This window comes from Labrus bergylta, chromosome 20 (assembly GCF_963930695.1).
Source record: "Labrus bergylta chromosome 20, fLabBer1.1, whole genome shotgun sequence".
Classification (NCBI taxonomy): domain Eukaryota; kingdom Metazoa; phylum Chordata; class Actinopteri; order Labriformes; family Labridae; genus Labrus; species Labrus bergylta.
The window spans coordinates 6,100,820-6,122,315 of NC_089214.1; the positions used below are offsets into that span (position 1 = coordinate 6,100,820).

At 37.7% G+C, this 21,496-nt stretch overlaps 4 protein-coding genes across 6 annotated transcripts; all 4 read right to left on the reverse strand.

Moving 5' to 3' along the window:
* On the reverse strand, positions 1-2,667 carry LOC136177228 (ADP-ribosyl cyclase/cyclic ADP-ribose hydrolase 1-like). Its single transcript, XM_065949092.1, has 8 exons — positions 2,424-2,667; positions 2,223-2,343; positions 1,994-2,129; positions 916-989; positions 747-820; positions 493-576; positions 275-355; positions 1-175 (listed from the first exon to the last, which is right to left on the reverse strand). The coding sequence occupies exons 1-8, from the start codon at positions 2,573-2,575 to the stop codon at positions 121-123; spliced, it is 777 nt and encodes a 258-aa protein (XP_065805164.1). The 5' UTR covers positions 2,576-2,667; the 3' UTR covers positions 1-120.
* A 555-nt stretch (positions 2,668-3,222) lies between these two features.
* LOC136177229 (ADP-ribosyl cyclase/cyclic ADP-ribose hydrolase 1-like) lies at positions 3,223-6,323 on the reverse strand. Of its 3 annotated transcripts, none has more exons than XM_065949093.1 (5): positions 6,124-6,309; positions 4,942-5,015; positions 4,641-4,724; positions 4,340-4,426; positions 3,223-4,244 (listed from the first exon to the last, which is right to left on the reverse strand). In XM_065949093.1, the coding sequence occupies exons 1-5, from the start codon at positions 6,157-6,159 to the stop codon at positions 4,139-4,141; spliced, it is 387 nt and encodes a 128-aa protein (XP_065805165.1). In that variant the 5' UTR covers positions 6,160-6,309; the 3' UTR covers positions 3,223-4,138. The 3 variants fall into 3 exon arrangements, with proteins under 3 accessions (XP_065805165.1, XP_065805167.1, XP_065805168.1); XM_065949095.1 differs by having other exon boundaries at positions 5,695-6,299; XM_065949096.1 differs by lacking the exon at positions 4,340-4,426 and having other exon boundaries at positions 6,124-6,323.
* A 5,432-nt stretch (positions 6,324-11,755) lies between these two features.
* Positions 11,756-14,616, reverse strand: LOC109976791 (ADP-ribosyl cyclase/cyclic ADP-ribose hydrolase 1-like). Its single transcript, XM_020626776.3, has 8 exons — positions 14,208-14,616; positions 14,007-14,127; positions 13,778-13,913; positions 12,708-12,781; positions 12,549-12,622; positions 12,315-12,398; positions 12,097-12,177; positions 11,756-11,999 (listed from the first exon to the last, which is right to left on the reverse strand). The coding sequence occupies exons 1-8, from the start codon at positions 14,357-14,359 to the stop codon at positions 11,945-11,947; spliced, it is 777 nt and encodes a 258-aa protein (XP_020482432.2). The 5' UTR covers positions 14,360-14,616; the 3' UTR covers positions 11,756-11,944.
* Positions 14,617-17,259: 2,643 nt separating this feature from the next.
* Positions 17,260-21,050, reverse strand: LOC110004189 (ADP-ribosyl cyclase/cyclic ADP-ribose hydrolase 1-like). Its single transcript, XM_020659737.3, has 8 exons — positions 20,772-21,050; positions 20,497-20,617; positions 20,265-20,394; positions 19,372-19,451; positions 18,758-18,831; positions 18,083-18,166; positions 17,817-17,906; positions 17,260-17,389 (listed from the first exon to the last, which is right to left on the reverse strand). The coding sequence occupies exons 1-8, from the start codon at positions 20,906-20,908 to the stop codon at positions 17,314-17,316; spliced, it is 792 nt and encodes a 263-aa protein (XP_020515393.1). The 5' UTR covers positions 20,909-21,050; the 3' UTR covers positions 17,260-17,313.
* Positions 21,051-21,496: the final 446 nt, after the last annotated feature.

The following is a 21,496-nucleotide window of genomic DNA, read 5'->3' on the forward strand; positions in this document are numbered from 1 at the left end:
TACAAGACATATAATTGCACTTTAATAAATGATGTAGGAATGAAAAAAGGATTTAATTACATTTCTTTTAAGCTGCTTCATATTGTTTTTGGCTAACATTGTAGTTTGACATTTAGGCCTTCACCAGCAGGCTCCACATGGCGTGTTGTCTTCTATACACGTCTCCACACGTGATCTACAGTGAAACAAGAGATGTACTGAATGAATACACAAAATAACATGATGTCTTTTTAACACCAGCAGTATTGGACAATGTCTTATTATTCGTACGTACTTAGTCACTGCTTTGCAGGCACAACCTATTCTTTGATCCAGGTCCTTCCTTAAAGTCCCGAGGGAATCACAGGTACAGGCCCTGAAAAAAAGAAACTGGACTGATAACTATACACCTATTAAATGCCAAGCAAAAACTTTACAGGACATCCAGACAGTTATACAATTATACTCTACAGCATGAAGGCAAACAACTGCTTTAAAGAAATGAACGCGTACCTAATCTCCTCAGTGACCAGAACCACAGTGAGGTTCTTTACTCTGGGTGGTTGAAGATTTGGAACCTCTACACCTCCAAAGAAACTAAAAGTAAAATCAAAAAAGCAACATCCAATACATCAAATCAGAGCTCTCACATGAAGCAGCTTAATGTTCGAGTAAAGAGCGGAGAAACTTTATTTTATTTTTTTCACTGAAGGGTGGGGGGGGGGGTGGGGGGGGGGGGTACACATGTTGAGTATAGTGCAGCTCACCTGTTAGAATCATATGGCTCTTTTCTCTCACCATCAAGCATTACTGATGCTCCCTCACAGGTATATTGTGCAAACTACACACACACACACACACACACCGTCATACATGTCACTAACCAAATCAGTGTATTTTTGGTTCAAACTATTGATTTTTCTTCTGGATACTTACCCTGGTTGAGGCTATTTTCCAGAATGAGCTAACAGGGTTGGGCAGGCAGTCCTCACAATTCTCAGTGAATGTTTCTGGATTAACAAAGACATGAACACACAAAGAACACATTGATGAATGTTACTTTTTCACAATTTAGAGTCACAGTTCACTTTGTCAGAAGCATGTAGCTGAGCTAATTATTAAAACTGCCATCATTTGACATTTTTGGCCCATATTTGCAGGTATTTTGATATTTTAATGACAATACTGATGTGTTCTTGTCAGGTTCTTGTTAAGTTTTTCACTGGGACTGGTAGCCTATGTTGTGTTTAACATGAGCGCCCTCTGGTGGAGCCCCTGCAGACTTGAGTGGTGAGCCCTGTTAATTGTTGCCGGTCTCAGCTGTAAGTTGTCCCCATGGTAACGTGATTTGTAAATTATGCTCCGCAAAAATACGACACAGTAATTTCGTTTTTTCTTGGTTTAAGTGCTTTTTATCTTCGTGGTAAGTTGAGGACAGTCTATGAATTTAATATCAAACAGTTTTGTGACTTTTGTACGGATTTTTTGAACAGTAATCTTGTCTCACCTCGTTGTAAAGCTATGATAGCTTCGTCATTAACTTACTAACCGTTAGATAACAGTTAGCATAATGTTTTAGCCATTTCTGTAGCTTGTTTTTTTTTTTTTTTTTTTATTTTATACAAAAATTGGCTGTGAGAGACTCAATATATGTAGGCTATGTTGGTGTCAAGTACATTTACGTTTTAATACATTTAAATATAAACTGGCCAATTTGCACTGTCGTGTTCCTGTGCAATATCTGCAGCTTATTACTTGAAAGCGTGTTGGAGCCAAATGTGAATATTTACGCCTGGTTTATCACACAATACAATAGAAAGTAGACTACACAATCAATGGAGGAGACAATACAGTTCTTGTGTAAAGATTGGCTTTAAACATTTGGATGAATGATGTATTTATCCATGTATTCGTGTGGGGTTGATGCATGCAAGTTTTTGTCTTTTTAGCTGCTACACCAATCTGTTTCCATTTTTAAGGCTATATGCCATACACTGTGACTCATGAATCTTACCATTGTTTCCCTTTTCCCCACACCAGCTCAGTCCATTCAGTACATATCCCAACAAAGTGTCCTCCAAGGTGAAGAAGCAATCTCTCTTCTTGGTGAACTTATGGACCAAATCCTTCGTTTTGCTCCAGAACATCGTCTAATACCAGAAGAGTTGATGTGACGTTGGTAAATATGTATACACATAAGAATCTGCTTTAATTAATGTGATTAAGGCTGATCATATGTTTACTTTGCCACATGGATGCTTGAAGGGGGTCTCAGCCAAGAGTTGATCATAGTTTTGGTCAGAGAAGTTACATTTCTCCTTTCCTACGTAGGCCTGTTCAAAGTTAGTCCAAATAGTTTCACAGCTGAAAAATAAATGTAAATAATTACCGTAGTCAATTTCATCAACAAAATAGTGTCAACAAACTGAAATACAGAGACTTACATGTGTTCTTCCTCTGGAAACTCCAAACACTTCTTCATGAATGTTTCCCTGAACTCAGCTTTTTGAGTCAGAAGTACCGAAGGAACAACAATAACCACGACAACCACGACAGTGACAGTACCCCCGATGGCCAAAGCCTTTTTAGAAACCATTTTAAAGCTTCTTGTATAAAATAAAGCTCTGTGGAAGTCTTCTTTTCACGGTCTGCCTTGTGATGCAAAAGTCCAAACTCTGCCAAACTTTATCACTTTTTATGATAAGATTTATTGATTCATTACTACTCTGTGACAAAACACACTGGGGACCATTAACTATCAAACCAGGAGGATTGATATTGCAATTTTACTGATAACCAAATTTGTCTAAACAAATCCCAACACTTGCTTGAATAAGTATTAACTTCCCTATATGGATGATGAGGGTATTATTTTCATCAAAATGTTTCAGTAAAACTAACAATCCTATTTTTTTGATTCAAGAATATCGTTAAATTATTTTAATGGGAAAATGTCAAACACACCTTTTGCCTATCGTTGGGTCAGCTAAGGGTCGCCATGGGCAGGCTAATAGAGCACAAACTTGAAATTGTGTTTATTTTGAAAACAAATGAGACAGAAAGGCAGAAAGCACGTTTTTTATCCTGATAGAAGAGGTTTCCTGTGAAGGGTTCGTATAAGGGTCACTGATGGAAACAAGCTAAAAAGACAGTGGGGTCCTCAAAAGTGGGACTTCAGTATTGTATCCCAAGAGTTACATTTTATATCACACATGATATGTGTACAGAGCAAAAACAATAAAAGAGATATCACATTATTTTATTATAGGTTAATCATTAACATAAAGAAGGATCTTGTAGAATGTGGAATTTTCTAGGACCTTGATGACCTCTTTACATAACACACCAGAGGAGGGACACACATGCAAAGTAAAACTGACTGCATAAACAAAGGTGTTGCACTTTTCTGGTCAATAAACTGCTTTTGTGTTTGACTTTTATATTGTTCCAATATTTTATTTTTTGCTTTTGCAGAGAGATAGTTAATGCACCCAGACTGCTCACTCGAACCCTCTCACTCTCTGCTGTTCACTGTGACTGTGACAGCCTGCTTTCATTTTCTTTCTCTGATTATTGTTTTGTTAGATTACACCCAGTTAATCAATATATGCAGATTTCTTATAATTTCCAACAACTGATTTCAATTCAATAACAAACGTTGTTTAAGGCCCAACGAGGGATGGACAAGAGTTGGAAATTATCATTAGCTATGATTCTCTGTGCAGCACATCAGTTTCATGCTCTGTATCAAAACTATGTTACATTGCATTGTCCTAATTAAATAAATACATTCAATTCCACGTATTTCAAATATTATCACACAATAAGAATGAGAGCATCAGTTGAACAAAATCTGAAAGCAATATGATTTTTTGCTGTAAAGATGTTTTTGTTTTTTAAATGATACATTCATCTGAACCATCTCATTTTTGTAAAAAATAAAAAATAAAGGAAATGCTGATAAATGTGATTCGTAACTTAACATATGAAGCCTTTTTAGACATTTTAGGGGAAACTGGAAACTTAATCAGCAAAACATGTTGTAGCTCATTAATGACCAAGCAAGGACTGAAAAGAAACCTAAACAGATTTAAATGAGTTTTATATTACAGAATTTCCCCTTTGGATTAATAAAGCCTGATTCTGATATTAAGTTGCTTTAGGTTGTGTCTTGTCTGATGGTGTCATTAGACTTTGAGTCCCGAAGCCCTGCCCAGCAGGCTCCACATGGTGGGTTTTCTGCTATGCACTTCTTAAGTTGTGATCTACAGTGAAAGAAACAAACAAGAGAAATTAACATGGGCGTTTTGTGACTTCCTTAGCATAGTACAACATTAATTATAGGCTGTGGTGAGCTTACTTTGTCACTTCACAGCAAAAACATCGAATTTGTCTCTCGTTCAGGCTACTGCACAAATCCTTGATTGATTGTTTGTTACACTGACCCCTGAACAAAATAAAAGCAAGAAGGACACAGCACAACAATTGGTTTATATCTGGTTCCCTATTTTTTATTCTAATCACGTAATTCATTGTTTTAAACAAACATACAACATGTAAGCTACGGCAAAAAATGACAACTAAAATGGAAATATGAATGAAACGGTTAGAAAAAAACAAATGTGGCAAAAATGTGCCAACTATTTAGAATGAAATCATACTTATTCTCGTCAGTAATAACATAAACGTTGACTTTGGTCACCCTGCCAGCTTGAAGATTTGGAATTTCAACACTTCCAAGGACACTAAGCAAAAGCAAAAGAGCAACATTTAGATATGTCAATTAAGGACAAAATGTACAAAAAGTCAAGGACTGAGAAACAAAACATTTTTGGACTTGAGCTAATATGAGTATGAATAATTTAAGTCATTTGATGGCTTCGTTGTTTTAAACAAATCAATGTGTTCATTTTGTTTTCTTATCATTGACTAGTTCATAATACATTCAATATGGCTGCTTACCTATTAGGACTGAATGGCTCTTCGTTCTGACCATTGAGCATTACGGTGACTGTACCAGAAGCATGTTGTGCAAACTATAGACATAAGAATATACATATTATATCAAGAAGTAAGGTGATTTTTTAGGGAAGAGGATTAGGGCCACTATAAACAATTTTTTTTGGTTCTGACTTTTTTTTTAGGATTCTGGCTCCGAAAAAAAAGTCTGAATTCTGACATTAATCTCATAACACTGAGATTAAAGTAAGAATTCTTTTTTTTTTCAGTGGCCCTAATCCTCTTCCATAATTTTTAAAGCAGTATTTTTGTAATAATATTATAAATTACTATAAAATAACAAACTGACAACATGTAAGATTTTAGACTGAAGACTTGAAGAAATGTATCTCCAATCCTGTTCTCTAATAGTGTTCTGACGGCTTTGGCTGTATGCATAATCACAGACCGATGGGTCCTAAAAGTGGAGTAATGTAAACTACTGTATAAGATTTTCTCACATGGCAAATTTGCATTCTCCGTCCATGTGCCTCTACTTCTCATCTAGCTTTAAATTCCTAACCAGGAGGAGCTAAGATGCAAGGTAAGGATGCAAGTGAAGGAAACAGGAAGACAATCAGGACAAAGACATATTGATGATGACATTGGTCTGATGACCTCTGTCCCTACTTTCACTTTTACAGTAGGTCCCTTCATGTCACTGACAGACTTAAGGGATTTGTTGGTAAAACTAGTGATTGCATTATGGGACCTTACCTTTCTGGAGGCAGCTGACCAGAATGCGCTAACAGGGGTGTCACCCAAGGTTTTAATTCCCCTAATGCCTCTTATTAAAGTTACACACAGACATGCAGAGAGACACAGAAAGATATATGTTTCCTTTTTTTGTTACTTTTGAAGGTGCAGTTTACTTATGTGTGACAGTTTTACTTGTACTAAGATCATCACTTCATCGTACAACTTATTTTGATTGATAATATAAAACATTCGGTTTCCCTCTAAAGCACAAAAATAGAATAAATATTGGAAGATGATGTTTAAAGCTGGGACAAAAAAGTCAAAGTACACATTTGGAGTTTGTTGATGGATTTAGCTTATTACCGTATGGAAATGAACTATAGCATGTTACAATAAACTGATTTGATATGTATGGTTCTGTGATGCACAGTGCCTGTTCAATCTTACCATCGCACTCACACCACTTCTTTCCATCCAGCACATATCCCAACAAAGTTTCCTCCAAGGTGTAGAAACACTCTCTCATCTTAATGAAGTCCTGGACCAAATCCTTTGTGTCACTCCACAACATCGTCTAACCCCAAGAGAGTGTATTTGACATTGTTAAATAAACAAATTAAAAATCTGCTTTGGTTAATATGTATAAGGCTTTTTATTCTTTTTTTTAAATCCTTGATGTTTATTGAAATAGCCAAAAAATTTAAGTAAAGAGAACTGACTTTTCACTTGTCTCTGGGAATGCCTCACATTTCTCCATGAATTTTTTTTTGAAGTTATAGAAGTTTTAGACACCATTTTGAAGTGTCTTCAATTACAAACAAAAACCCTCTGTGGAAGTTTCCTTCTCATATAGTGTCTTATCTTAGTCACGTGGTTCTTTCCAGTAACCTCATGAGTGCCTCATTGTGCACCAGTCCAAACCCTGTTAAAGATGACCTTCTTTTATAGTATGATAGCTACTTCACTTCTGTAAGAAATACATATTCTTTTAATCCAATGAAAGGGAACCCCAAAGGGCACTAAATCAAGTACTATCTACCAAAGGAACATTTAAAATAGACCCCAAGCTTCACTGTTTCTCACTTAATAGAAATGAAGTTTATTTCAGCATTAAAAAAAAAATAATAATAATTAAACCACTACACAAAAACAAAGCAAGAACACGTAATTATATGATCATTTCATGTAAAGATGAAATTTACAAAATAAATACATTTCGGGACCAAAAAAGTTTTGGGACGAAGCTGTGGGGTGAGAAACAAAAACTGAAGTTCCAGCATCTCATAAGATATTTTATAAGAACCATAACACCTCTCAATCCATAACATAGATTGAAATCAAGAATTCAAAACTATACCACAGGTTCAGCCCTTTGACAGAAACGCAATTCTGCTTTTTATTTGTCCTTACTTTCTGTGAACATGATGTAATAGGGTGTAGTGGTTTCACTCTCGTGATAAGTGAAAATGACTAAATAATGCACAGTTGTTGCACTTCTCAAACTCTACTTTTGTTTACTTTTTATAGGTGCTGCGCTGCAGGACTGAGAAGTTCAGGAGATCCTTTGTCCCCATAGCCATTTTGCTTTTTAACACACAGGCCAATGATAGCAGCTCATGACTGTAGCTGTAGCTGTAACTGTCACTGTCTGCCTTTCTCTTGTTTCTCTCCCTAACACCCTGGGGATTCTTGTCATTATAAGAAGTATTTAGGACTACAACAACTTTTTGTATTTTAATCATCTGTTAATATCTATGCAGTTTGAAATTATTTTTTCTCTGTTTTTAGCTAGTGAGATATGGGACACTCATGAATCTCCCCAATGGGAAGAATAAAGTATTTATCTATCTTTTATTTATCTTTTTTAAGTTGTTTGGCTTGAATATTTAGAGCCAAAACAAGTGACATCAAATTAATTCACACAGACAATTATAATCACACTTCAGATTCCAACGACAAGGGCCTCATATTTGAACAAGTATCATGTCAACTTAGTGATCCGTGCTTTTGCTCATCGAAACAATATATATTTTTTTTTTTCACACTAATAACCTAAGAAACAGAAGACAGGAAGTATATGCATAAGATGAATGGAATGTGTAGGACATATTATACTTTTTATTATTGCTTTTGTCCCATCATGTTTGACAGACAGGGTGGGGCACCACAGACGATAACGTGAATAATCATGTTTCTCTTTAACAGCATCACCAGTGTTGCTCTCTTCGACCTCTATTTGAAATACTTAAAGATTTGAGGAAGTCAGAGGATGTGATTTCAAATCTCAGCAGCTTCTTCTTAGAAATGTAAAAGCTGTTCAAAGGTCGTGATGAAGCTTTTAGAGTATTATTAAACTTCTGCTGATGGATGCTTAAAATACGGCACAAGCAAACAACATTATCGAATGAACAGTATTTGATAGTGTATTTGATAGAAGTCTTTCAGCTCGAGTGTATTACCCTGCAGAACATGAACGTAATTTAAAGCTTCCTCCCCAGGCCGTAAAACGACTCATGACATTTTTGTAAAGACACTTTTCAAAATACTTCAATAACATGTCAGAAAGAATTGCATCTGAAAATGTAATACAACAAGAAACATGTTTCTTTTGGGCTCTTCTTTCCTAATCACAATATTTTGGTTAACAGTTAACATTGAGGTTGTGCAAACCTCAAAGTACTTCGTACCTATAAGTAATATTTTTGTAAAGACACTTTTCAAAATACTTCAATAACTCAAATCCTCTATCCATTTTCAGTCCCATAGATGTAGCAGGCATAATCTAAGTGTATTATAAATTAGGCTGGTTTTCGTGGTTGACACAGTTTACACTGACTTTGGGGATTTCTGTAAACTCACTTTTTCTACAAATGAAAAGGGAGTGTGGGAGAGCAACTTTGAAGAGAGGTTGCAGATGTGGCACACAAGCATGCACAAAAGTTATCAACCTGGGTACTTTGACCTGTAGGGGGCAGCATAAAACATACAATAAGTGCCTGAGATTACAGGTAGAGAAGGGGCTAACATTCTTCTTTTTACATCAACGAGGCATTATAAAGATAAAATAAAATAATAATCCATCAAAATGGTCAGAATTCAATGTGCATGCTCTGAAAGGATTCAACTGCAGGTCACATCTGACTTTAGTTTAAATGTTGTCAAGTTAGTTTCATGACCTTTGTCTTAAATAATTCCTGTTAAATGTCTTAGTTTGGCAATTATTTATCATATGCTGTACTGGAAAGATTTAGCAGACATGTATTCTGTAGGGGGGGAAGGGAAAACAGTCAGAGAGCAGAATCCCCAAGAAATCTGCACAAAGAAGATAATGAAAGCTTGATTGGATACAATATTTTTGTTCACTTTTCTGAAAACTATTGATAACTCATGGAATTTAAACTACACATTAATCAACGTGCATCTTGAAGTCAGATAGTCAATAAAATATAGGTCAGGGTTTTCCAGTGTACGGAAGCCCTTAGAGGACATTCATCCTGAGCGCCAGCGTCTTTTCTAAACGTTGACATTTTATGACAAAGTTTACATGAAAATATCTAAATGAATAATAAAAATAAACTGACAAACAGCATACTTTCTCTAATGTCTCAATTTTTAAGAAGTACCTGTTCAAAAAGGGTGTAGGATGTGTTGAGGACGTTTGTAGATACTCGGATTATATATTTTGTTTCTAATGTATCAACACAAAAATGATCACACACCAAGAGAAAGTTCCACATCCTTTTGTTTGAAACATTTTATTGTAAAAAAAATATGAAATTCTGCCCTCAGGTAGGAGTGAGATTGTCAGTTGAACGTGATTAGATAGCAGCGTTGCTTTTGAACCCTACAGTAAATCAGAGTTTTAGAATAATAATAATTCATGAGCCTTAGGAGGTTTCTGAACACTCAAAGACACTAAACAAAATTCAAAGCTTCATCCAAAGGTAACTGGACTTGGTTGAAGATCTTGAAGATGTTTCACCTCTCCTCTGAAAGTCTTCTTCAGTTCTAAACTTAAATGGAGTTAATGTATATTAACTTAGGTTCGGGAGCAGGACTACGCCCAAGCCACACCTCCAATCACCTGACAAGCCTACTTATACTGAGCCATCCCACTCCACACCGTTTGTCTCAGTTCTTCGACGACCCACCCTCCCTTCCCTCCCTCTCATCCACTCAACCTCCTTCCTCATCCATCTCTTTTGTCTAATTCTGGGCACAGTCTGGGACGTGATCAGCTCGGGGCAGAATTACGCTTAAGACGGATCCCCCATCCTGAGTCTCCCTCTGCCTGCAGTCAGTCCAACCTTCCAGACCAGCCAACCGACAACATCCCTCTCCATCATAATCATTACCTTAGCATATTTTCTTCTGTCGCACATTCATACGATCTATCATTAAATATCTTAAACGTATTTGGTTGTGCCGTGGTCCTTGCTAGTGATCTGGTTTGTAAGGAGTTAGAAATGTAACCCTCTGTGGATCATTACATGAGAGTCGTTAGCCGAGTCGCTGACCTTGTTTCTCCTATAGTCGTAAATCCTCCCAGCTGTTTGTGGGTCGTTGGGGTCACGTGTTCCAAGGTGGGACGGGGGCAGTTGGTTTGAGAGAGAATTCAAAACAGCATTGTAGGTTGGTGAAAGATGGTGTCTCAGAGGAGGAGAGGTGAAACATCTTCAAGATCTTCAACGTAGTCCAGTTGTGTTTGGCTCAGGTTTTGAACTGACCATGACCTGGATGACGGAGCACCCGCACAGACAACAACAACAAAATAGTGACAGCAATACTATACAGTTTTCCCCAACTTTACTTTTCTTAAAGGCATTGACATTTCATTAAAGAGCCTATATTCTGCCCTTTTTGGGGTTCGTATATTTAATCTACTTTTGTAGGTTCACAATAGCTAAAGTCTGAAAAAAGTGTCTGTTTTCATGTACTGCTCCTCCTTGCTCCCTCTACGCTCTGAGTCCGTCAGCTACACTCTGTTGAGCCCACACTGTTAGACCCCACGTGGGCCAAGTCTGCTCTGATTGGTCTGCCGATCCGCTCTGTCGTTATTGGTCAGTTGCTCAGCACGCGTCTCGGAAATTTCAACATGAGCTGCAGGACTTGCCACAACGAGCCAATGGGCTTAGATCAGTGATCTTACACTGACAATGACGCACTGATCATTTTTTATCGAGGGGGGCTAGAACCGAGCGTTCCATGCAGCTAATGCTACAGCTAACAGGAGGACGTAGGAGAAGCCGCGTTTCCGCGGAGTTTCCGCTCTCTCTCTCTCTCTCTCTCTCTCCCTCTCTCCCTCTCTCTCTCTCTCCCCCTCTCTCTCTCTCTCTCTCTCCCCCTCTCTCTCTCTCTCTCTCTCTCTCTCTCTCTCTCTCTCCCCCTCTCTCTCTCTCTCTCCCTCTCTCTCTTTCCCCGTCTCTCTCTCCCCCCCCTCTCTCTCTCTCTCTCTCTCTCCCCCCCTCTCTCTCTCTCTCTCTCTCCCTCTCCCTCTCTCTCTCCCCCTCTCTCTCTCTCTGTCTCTCTCTCTCCCTCTCTCTCTCTCCCTCTCTCTCTCTCTCCCTCTCCCTCTCTCTCTCTCCCTCTCTCTCTCTTCCTCTCTCCCTCTCTCTCTCTCTCCCTCTCTCCCTCTCTCTCTCTCTCTTCCTCTCTCTCTCCCTCTCTCTCCCTCTCTCTCCCTGATGTCCGACTATCCACTGTCCTATTTCTCCAATAAAGGCAGAAAATGCACAAAAATATGTAGGAGGTTTTACCGAATCTGTCGATGTCTACCAATTTAATTAGGCTGTGCAAATTTAAAATGATATTTTTAAAACAAATAATATAAGAATAGCCGTTACTCTGTAATTAACCTACAGACATACATCGTCAACAAAAAATACAGCATAAATAGAGATAAAGAGAAATAAGGGCCACTGCAATTGTAAAGAATTGTATTAATCAACATTTTTTACAGCTTTTGCAGATTAGCGTGGGAAACTTCCAGTGAGTGAACTGAATACAACCCATTCATAAAAAATAAAAAAAAGGGCAAGATCAATAAGATGACCTGCACAGACAAAAATCAGAAGTCAGGTCAAGAGAAATATATATTTTTAAAAGATTTTGAGACATACATGGATCGTGAACCCCCAAAAACTGAATCTACAAGACATATAATTGCACTTTAATACATTTTGTAGGGATAAAAAAACGATTTAATTACATTTCTTTTAAGCTGCTTCATATTGTTTTTGGCTAACATTGTAGTTTGACATTTAGGCCTTCACCAGCAGGCTCCACATGGCGTGTTGTCTTCTATACACGTCTCCACACGTGATCTACAGTGAAACGAGATGTACTGAATGAATACACAAAATAACATGATGTCTTTTTAACACCAGCAGTATTGGACAATGTCTTATTATTCGTACGTACTTAGTCACTGCTTTGCAGGCACAACCTATTCTTTGATCCAGGTCCTTCCTTAAAGTCCCGAGGGAATCACAGGTACAGGCCCTGAAAAAAAGAAACTGGACTGATAACTATACACCTATTAAATGCCAAGCAAAAACTTTACAGGACATCCAGACAGTTATACAATTATACTCTACAGCATGAAGGCAAACAACTGCTTTAAAGAAATGAACTCGTACCTAATCTCCTCAGTGACCAGAACCACAGTGAGGTTCTTTACTCTGGGTGGTTGAAGATTTGGAACCTCTACACCTCCAAAGAAACTAAAAGTAAAATCAAAAAAGCAAAAGCAAGCTCATCAAATCAGAGCTCTCACATGAAGCAACGTAATGTTCGAGTAAAGAGCGGAGAAACTTTATTTTATTTTTTTCACTGAAGGGTGGGGTACACATGTTGAGTGTAGTGCAGCTCACCTTTTAGAATCGTATGGCTCTTTTCTCTCACCATCAAGCATTACTGATGCTCCCTCACAGGCATATTGTGCAAACTACACACACACACCGTCATACATGTCACTAACCAAATCAGTGTATTTTTGGTTCAAACTATTGATTTTTCTTCTGGATACTTACCCTGGTTGAGGCTATTTTCCAGAATGAGCTAACAGGGTTGGGCAGGCAGTCCTCACAATTCTCAGTGAATGTTTCTGGATTAACAAAGACATGAACACACAAAGAACACATTGATGAATGTTACTTTTTCACAATTTAGAGTCACAATTCACTTTGGCAGAAGCATGTAGCTGAGCTAATTATTACAATTGCCATCATTTGACATTTTTGGCCCATATTTGCAGGTAATTTGATATTTTAATGACAATACTGATGTGTTCTTGTCAGGTTCTTGTTAAGTTTTTCACTGGGACTGGTAGCCTATGTTGTGTTTAACATGAGCGCCCTCTGGTGGAGCCCCTGCAGACTTAAGTGGTGAGCCCTGTTAATTGTTGCCGGTCTCAGCTGTAAGTTGTCCCCATGGTAACGTGATTTGTAAATTATGCTCCGCAAAAATACGACACAGTAATTTCGTTTTTTCTTGGTTTAAGTGCTTTTTATCTTCGTGGTAAGTTGAGGACAGTCTATGAATTTAATATCAAACAGTTTTGTGACTTTTGTACGGATTTTTTGAACAGTAATCTTGTCTCACCTTGTTGTAAAGCTATGATAGCTTCGTCATTAACTTACTAACCGTTAGATAACAGTTAGCATAATGTTTTAGCCATTTCTGTAGCTTGTTTTTTATTTTTTTATTTTATTTTATACAAAAATTGGCTGTGAGAGACTCAATATATGTAGGCTATGTTGGTGTCAAGTACACGTTTTAATACATTTAAATATAAACTGGCCAATTTGCACTGTCGTGTTCCTGTGCAATATCTGCAGCTTATTACTTGAAAGCGTGTTGGAGCCAAATGTGAATATTTACACCTGGTTTATCACACAATACAATAGTAGACTACACAATCAATGGAGGAGACAATACAGTTCTTGTGTAAAGATTGGCTTTAAACATTTGGATGAATGATGTATTTATCCGTGTATTTCTGTGGGGTTGATGCATGCAAGTTTTTGTCTTTTTAGCTGCTACACCAATCTGTTTCCATTTTTAAGGCTATATGCCATACACTGTGACTCATGAATCTTACCATTGTTTCCCTTTTCCCCACACCAGCTCAGTCCATTCAGTACATATCCCAACAAAGTGTCCTCCAAGGTGAAGAAGCAATCTCTCTTCTTGGTGAACTTATGGACCAAATCCTTCGTTTTGCTCCAGAACATCGTCTAATACCAGAAGAGTTGATGTGACGTTGGTAAATATGTATACACATAAGAATCTGCTTTAATTAATGTGATTAAGGCTGATCATATGTTTACTTTGCCACATGGATGCTTGAAGGGGGTCTCAGCAAAGAGTTGATCATAGTTTTGGTCAGAAAAGTTACATTTCTCCTTTCCTACGTAGGCCTGTTCAAAGTTAGTCCAAATAGTTTCACAGCTGAAAAATTAATGTAAATAAATACCGTAGTCAATTTCAACAACAAAATAGTGTCAACAAACTGAAATACAGAGACTTACATGTGTTTTTCCTCTGGAAACTCCAAACACTTCTTCATGAATGTTTCCCTGAACTCAGCTTTTTGAGTCAGAAGTACCGAAGAAACAACAATAACCACGACAACCACGACAGTGACAATAACCCCGATGGCCAAAGCCTTTTTAGAAACCATTTTAAAGCTTCCTGTAGTGGTGGGCGATATATAAAGATTTTAGATCTGCCAAAGCAGGGAGATCGTAGAACCGGGCTAATGTGTTTATTCTATCATGCTGCAGTTTATGCTCCGACTCTCCGACACAGACGCGTCTCCCTCCCTCCTTTTTTGCTCCGCAGCGGTGAAAACAAAAATGAAATGAAAGTCCGCAAGAAGAACTCCATCCCGGTTATGATGAGACTGTGGTCGAGCTGAGCCTCTTCCTTCCTGCGCACAGCAATACTCTCACATTGAAAGGTTCACACTTCCCCTTCTAAAGTTCCTGTGTGTGTGTCGACATACATACGCCCTCGCTTCACACATATAATAGAGGTGACATTCTAGTTCTACACCGACAAGAATGAATCCATCAGTAGGTGTGTGTTTTAATAAGTACTTTCTTTTCTTTTCAGAGATATCGTGTTTTCTTTATCTTCATACACCCTCGTCTAAACTGAGGCAGCAGCTTCCAGTTTCAAATGATCAAAAAAGAAACACAAAAGCACAAGTGTTCAAAAGTTGGACACATAACTAAGACAACAAACTGAGTAAAATGTGTCTGGAAACTCATGTGGAATAGAAGTAACTAGTAAGGCTGTGGGGTTTGAGATAAGTGCCCACAATACTCATTGAATCATTACAGACATAGCACTGAAAATAAATGTATCATTAGGATTACCTTTCAAGATTTCTTAACTAAACATCACTTCATTGCGTTTTGACCTTTTCATATTAAACCAGAGACTGCTTTCATTTTTGCTCAAATTATTTTTATTGTGCGATCACAACTGAGTCAGTCAAATCACATTTTAAGTAACTCTTGACATTTACAGACTCCATAAGCAGGTATTTAATATGTTCTCCACCTGGGATCTGCAATGAAGCAAAGAATAAAAACTTTATTTATATAACACCTTGAAAAACACGGACATAAAAAAAGAATAAAGGAAAAGAAACCAAACACAGAAGAGCAAACACAGACAAACATAAACAACAGCAAGAATATAGACAATGCAACATAATACAGAACAACAAAGAAACAACCCAACAGCATAAGAACCCACACAACAATAGACCCAACAAAAAGATGACCTGCACAGACAAAAATCAGAAGTCAGGTGCTGCGGCTAAAGGGAAACTCACACATCTTGCAGGTTTATTTGGTTACTCAAAGTTCTTACAGGCTGTTCTAAAAGGTGTTGACTCAGAGATTGATTCAGGGAAGAAGGAAAGGGGAAAACACGCTGCAGCCACTCCTCCAGTCATCGACCTGATTATGCAGGCAGTCCAACCATGAATTGTCTAGTCAACTCATTTATTACTGAAACCTATTTCAATATTTCTACATTTATAAAGCTGCATCCATTTCAGTCTCTCTGGGAATATCCTACCAACAAGAAATGAAACCAACCTCTTGCACCACGATAAAAAACAATGAAGGTGATGATCTCTCCAAGACTTTTAAATAAAATAACAACTTTCCTATTTGTTTTATGTTTTTTACAGAAGTCCTCATGAAGTTTTATATCTTCTGTGTTTCTGATTGTCTCCTTTAAACTGCTGCTGTAAAGCAAGTTGTTTTTCTGTCATGTAAAGTGTCCTACAAATAAAGAATTATTATTATTTATTTATTTATTTTAGTCAGGGGGGGTTTGTCGGGGTAATCTGTTATCACCATGTCACCACAATAACATTTGACTTCTTAAGAAAAAACCCTTGATAACACAACTGTAGGCCTATTGTGGGTCTGTCTGCATTCCTCATAACAATTTAAAGTCCCTAAATTAACTATTTTAGTACACATTCAGACTTTATCACAGGTGTATTGCTCTACAGTCAGCTTAAAAAATGCTGCATGCTAGCCATTCTGTGCATGAAACAGAGCTTTATCATTATTCTTGGTTATGTAGGCAGAAGAAACACACATCATTTAGCCTGTTAGCATTAACCCTTTAGTGAACTGATGGATACTTTCGGAAACGTTTCATTTATCAGTCTGATTATGGTTTCTATTCTGTGTAAGTGAAAGTCCAGAGTAGTAAATTGACTTTAGGACCTTGTTATTGTCTTAAAAATGCTAAAGACTATGATTAGCATGTTTTTGTTCATGGTCGGTACAGTGACTTAAACTACGACAATATTTCAGGCAGTAGCTACTACACATGTCAGGGAATCCCATGTTGTGCTTTTTACAGCGGGGGCGTCCTTCATGTGCCACATCTGTGCAGAGAGAAACCCTCACGTTCCTTCCCAGCACAGACACACACTGATTACGGTACGAGTGACACAGCAGCAAGTCACTGGAAAGGAAAGAGGAGGTAAAGACTGCTCAGCGGCTGAGCCTCCTCCTTCCTGCCCACAGCAGTACTCACACACTGAAAGGTCCACACTCCCCCTCTTAAAGTTCCTCTGTGTGTGTGTGTGTGTGTGTGTGTGTGTGTGTGTGTGTGTGTGTGGACATTCTAGTTCTACACCCACAAGAATGAATCCATCAGTAGGTGTGTGTTTTAATAAGTACTTTCTTTTCTTTTCAGAGATGTCGTGTTTTTCTCTATCTTCATACACCCTCGTCTAAACTGAGGCAGCAGCTTCCAGTTTCAAATGATCAAAAAAGAAACACAAAAGCACAAGTGTTCAAAAGTTGGACACATAACTAAGACAACAAACTGAGTAAAATGTGTCTGGAAACTCATGTGGAATAGAAGTAACTCAAGGAGCTAGTAAGGCTGTGGGGTTTGAGATAAGTGCCTACAATACTCATTGAATCACTACAGACATAGCACTGAAAATAAATGTATCATTAGGATTACCTTTCAAGATTTCTTAACTAAACATCACTTCATTGCATTTTGACCTTTTCATATTAAACCAGAGACTGCTTTCATTTTTGCTCAAATTATTTTTATTGTGCGATCACAACTGAGTCAGTCAAATCACATTTTAAGTAACTCTTGACATTCACAGACTCCATCAGCAGATTTTTCATGTTTGCACTTCTCCAGCTGGGCTCTGCAATGAAACAAATAATAATAACTTTATTTTTTATATAGCACCTTGAAAAACACGGACATAAAAAAAAGAATAAAGAAAAGAAACCAAACACAGACGAACATAAACAACAGCAAGAATATAGACAATACAACATAATACAGAACAACAAAGAAACAACCCAACAGCATAAGAACCCACACAACAATAGACCCAACAAACACATTTAACCCGACCGTCATAAGACACCCACAAAAAGAACGCAGGCAACACAAGAACCCAACAACACGAGCTGAGACCAAAAGGACCAAAGATGTGATGATACTAAAAGAGCTCACAGCTTCTAAAAACAGATAACAGCAATACGAAGCACAAAAGGAATAAACATGATTGATATGTGACAACCTCAGCATAGAACGATGTTACTCGTGATCTTCAGTGAACTTACTCGAACACTTCCTTGCAATCGTAAACGATTCCTTTTTTTCTCATCTCATTTTTTAATTCCTTGAGGGATTTGTCGTTGCATCCCGGTCTCCTAAATAAAAGAAATGCAGGGAGGACACAGAACAGCATATGGTTTGTTATGTTTACCAATTTGTCTTTGTATGTATTTTAAGTCAACTGATGACAACTACAGCAAAAAAACAGGCCTATTTAGTTTCAAAGCGATGTGGCAAAAGTCTCCCATAAGAAATAAAAATGAAATCGTACCCTTTCTTCTTAACAGCCATAATAACAGCCAGTTTCGTCACTCTGGGATGTTCAAGATATGGTACCTCAGATTCTGCCAAGTAACTAATAACATAAGAGAAACATTGAGAAAAAATAAAACAAGTCAGGTTAACAGGGGCCGTTACATCAGGCAGCATTTAAAAGTACAAGTAAAGGGCTGAGATATTTTAAAACTTTGTAATACTTTGTCTTTTTCATCTCAATCAATCAATCAGACTTTATTTGTATAGCACTTTATTATACAATACAAATGTGCTCTCCATACTCTGGGGGGGGGGGGGGGTGCAGACACTTGGAGGGAAGACATTACTTGTGAGAATAATATTTTCAAATATGTCAGTTTAGATGTTATTTATCACTGCATATTGAAATATGTGTTATTTTTTTATTCCAATCTTTCAATTTAACAGAATAACAAGAATAACAAACACCCTTTCAACCCCTGTGCTAGCATAGAGCAACAGCTGGGAGAAACTTAACATACTATACTGAAAGTTTGATGTAATATTAATGATTTACTTGCTGCCATCAGTTGATCTAATGCTCATATTTAATGCACTGTGCAGGTGTCATGTCAAACATCACAGCATTTTTTGGTTATCATTGAGGGGTTCATAAAACTGTCCACATTTCAAGTGTAGTGCTGCTGCCTACCTGTCCAATTTGTATGGGTCGTCCTTTTCTCCATTCAGCAGCACTTTGACTTCTCCACAGGCATATTGTGCATACTACAGCAGACATAAGAACCAGTTATTAATTATTTATTTCATACAATGGTTGATCTATCTATTCATCCATCCATCCATCCATCCATCAACCAACCAATTAATCAATCAATTAATTAAACAATCATACTTCATTATCTGTCAGGTTTCTGCAGCAAGGCTCAGTTGTGTGTTTGACATTTGACAGAAAAGTGTTTGAGAAATTAAGAACAAGTAAGTTCATTCAGGAAGACGATAACTGCCTTCATGATCGGGTATATCTCTCATTCATCGCTTTTTGAATGTTTCCGCTGTCATTCTTGAGCTGTCATTCTCAAGCTGTCATTTTTGGGCTGTCAATGGGTAATCGGCTGTCTCGTCAGCGGTACTCATCTAACCAATCACATGGCTTTCCTCCCTGATTTTCAACCTATCATCATTCTGCTCCTCTTTTAAATATGATTCTTTCTCTGCATTAGTTCCTTCATGCTGATGTTTAGAGCGCCCCTCCACCTGAATTAATGTAAGTGATGAAAAATGAGTACTTTCTTGCTGGGTACTTACCCTGATGGCGGCCGTTGTCCAAAATGAATCATAAGGGTTGATTTTGGGCTTCGTACACTGAGAAAAATCAGTGATAGTTTCTAGAATAAAAGACAATAAGTGTTTGTGTGATAGTTTACACAGTTTAGGCTTTAAAAAGATACAACTGACTGTGAGAGATATCAGGAATGACAAAGTGTCTTTTTATCTGTATTCAATTCAATTCAAGTTCATTTGTATCTCACTTTACATAGAAATGTAAACTCAAAGTGCTTTACAGAAGACACAAATAAACCAACACAATATAAACTCATTATAGATTCAAAAGCACATTTGTAAAGGTCACATATTATGCAAAACACTTAACCATGCTGTTCTCAGACTAAAAATGTGTCTCTAGTCTGTCTACAAAAAGTCCATCTTCCCCGTCTTTTGCCTGCTCCACTTTTCAGAAAATGTGTGATCAATCAGGCCGTTCTGAGATTTTCCCTGTGTGACATCACAAAGGGCAGTAACCCCTCCCCCAGGTGGGTGACACTCCCACAGCTCAATGTTTGTTCTGCCCTCTGAGTCTGCCTTTCTATCATAAACAATGAGGCATAGTGCAAGAAAGCCAGAGCCACCTTAGCCCTTCCAGAGAGGGGGCGTGGTCAGACACAGCTCATTTACATTTAAAGGTACAGACACAGAAACTCACAAAATAAACGAGCAGCCAAAGGCGGTAGAAAAGTAATGTTTTGATATAACTTAAAGTTTCTACAGACCTCACATCAGCAGGTAGTTTGTTCCACTGATTGGCTAACTGTACCTTCACCAGATTTTGACTTGAAATTTGGTCATCTTTAGCCGATACTACACTGAACTGTTTCTGATTTAAAGGCTACGTCTTAACGTCACTATGACTAATGACTTACCCGGGCTGTTCTCCTTCCCACACCAGAAAAAACCGTCCAGCATGTATCCCAACATAGTGCGTCCAATGGGGAAGTAGCATTCTTTTCCAACCAACTTGACCAAATCACTTGTTTTGCTCCACAGCATTGACTAACCCCAAAAGAGATGATATGCCGTTGTTAAGTATACACATCTGCTTTAATTTAAGAATAAGGATGTTACTCAGATAGATGTGTGGTTATGGATGCTTACTTTTTCGCATGGATGATTGAAGGGGAACTCATCAAAGAGATCGTTGTATTTGTCTGGAGTGACAGTTTTTGGGTCCTTCCCTACATAGGCTTCTTTGAACAGAGCCAGTGCTTTTTCACAGCTGAAAAATAAATGTTATTACTTGGTACAGGAAAAGTTGTTTACTCCATTTTTTATACATATATATGAATATGGTAGCAAAAAATATGTTTTTACACAACCCAGATGTTAATTCAAGTGGCAACAGCTTGGACTAAAAATGCAAAGAGACTTACTTTTTTTTGTCCTTGTTAACCTCCAAGCATCTGTTAATTAAGTTTTCTTCGAACAGCAGTACCGATGGAACAAGGACAACCACGACAACCACGAAGGTGATAGCGCCATCGATGGACAAGACCTTTCTAGACACCATTTTCAAGCTTCTTCTTGAGAATTAAGCTCTGTGAAAGTTTTCATCTCACAGAGCGTTTTATATAGCCAGTCCCGATGTCTTACCATTGGTTTGGGATCTAACCCTGCCCAAGAATGGTTCTTCCCTAATAAGGATGTGTTTGGTTATCAGGGAGCAACGGCCCACATTCATTGTGTCTGAGAGACGTGGTTGACATGAGGCAAATGTGACCTCAGGTATAGTAGAAAGTTCAACAGGACACACACAAATAATGTGGCTTTTCTTAGTCAGACACAAAAGGTCTGTGTGTGTAAATGTATCATTTGAATACTTCACAATGACAGCAGGAGGACATGTATGCATGTGCATGACTCCTCAAATGCAAAGTAGGCCAAAAGTTATATGTAAAACTTTTTAAAATACTTATTTTATTGTTACCTTTCTATGTTTGTATCATTTCAACTGTATTTTTAAAGGTTAATTATGGGGTTTTTTATTATTTTATTTTAGAGATAGGAAAGTGTAACGAGAGTAAATGGACTTGAGCTTGTAGAGCACTTTTCTAGTCTTTTGACTACTCAAAGCACTTTTACACATTGGCACACTGAT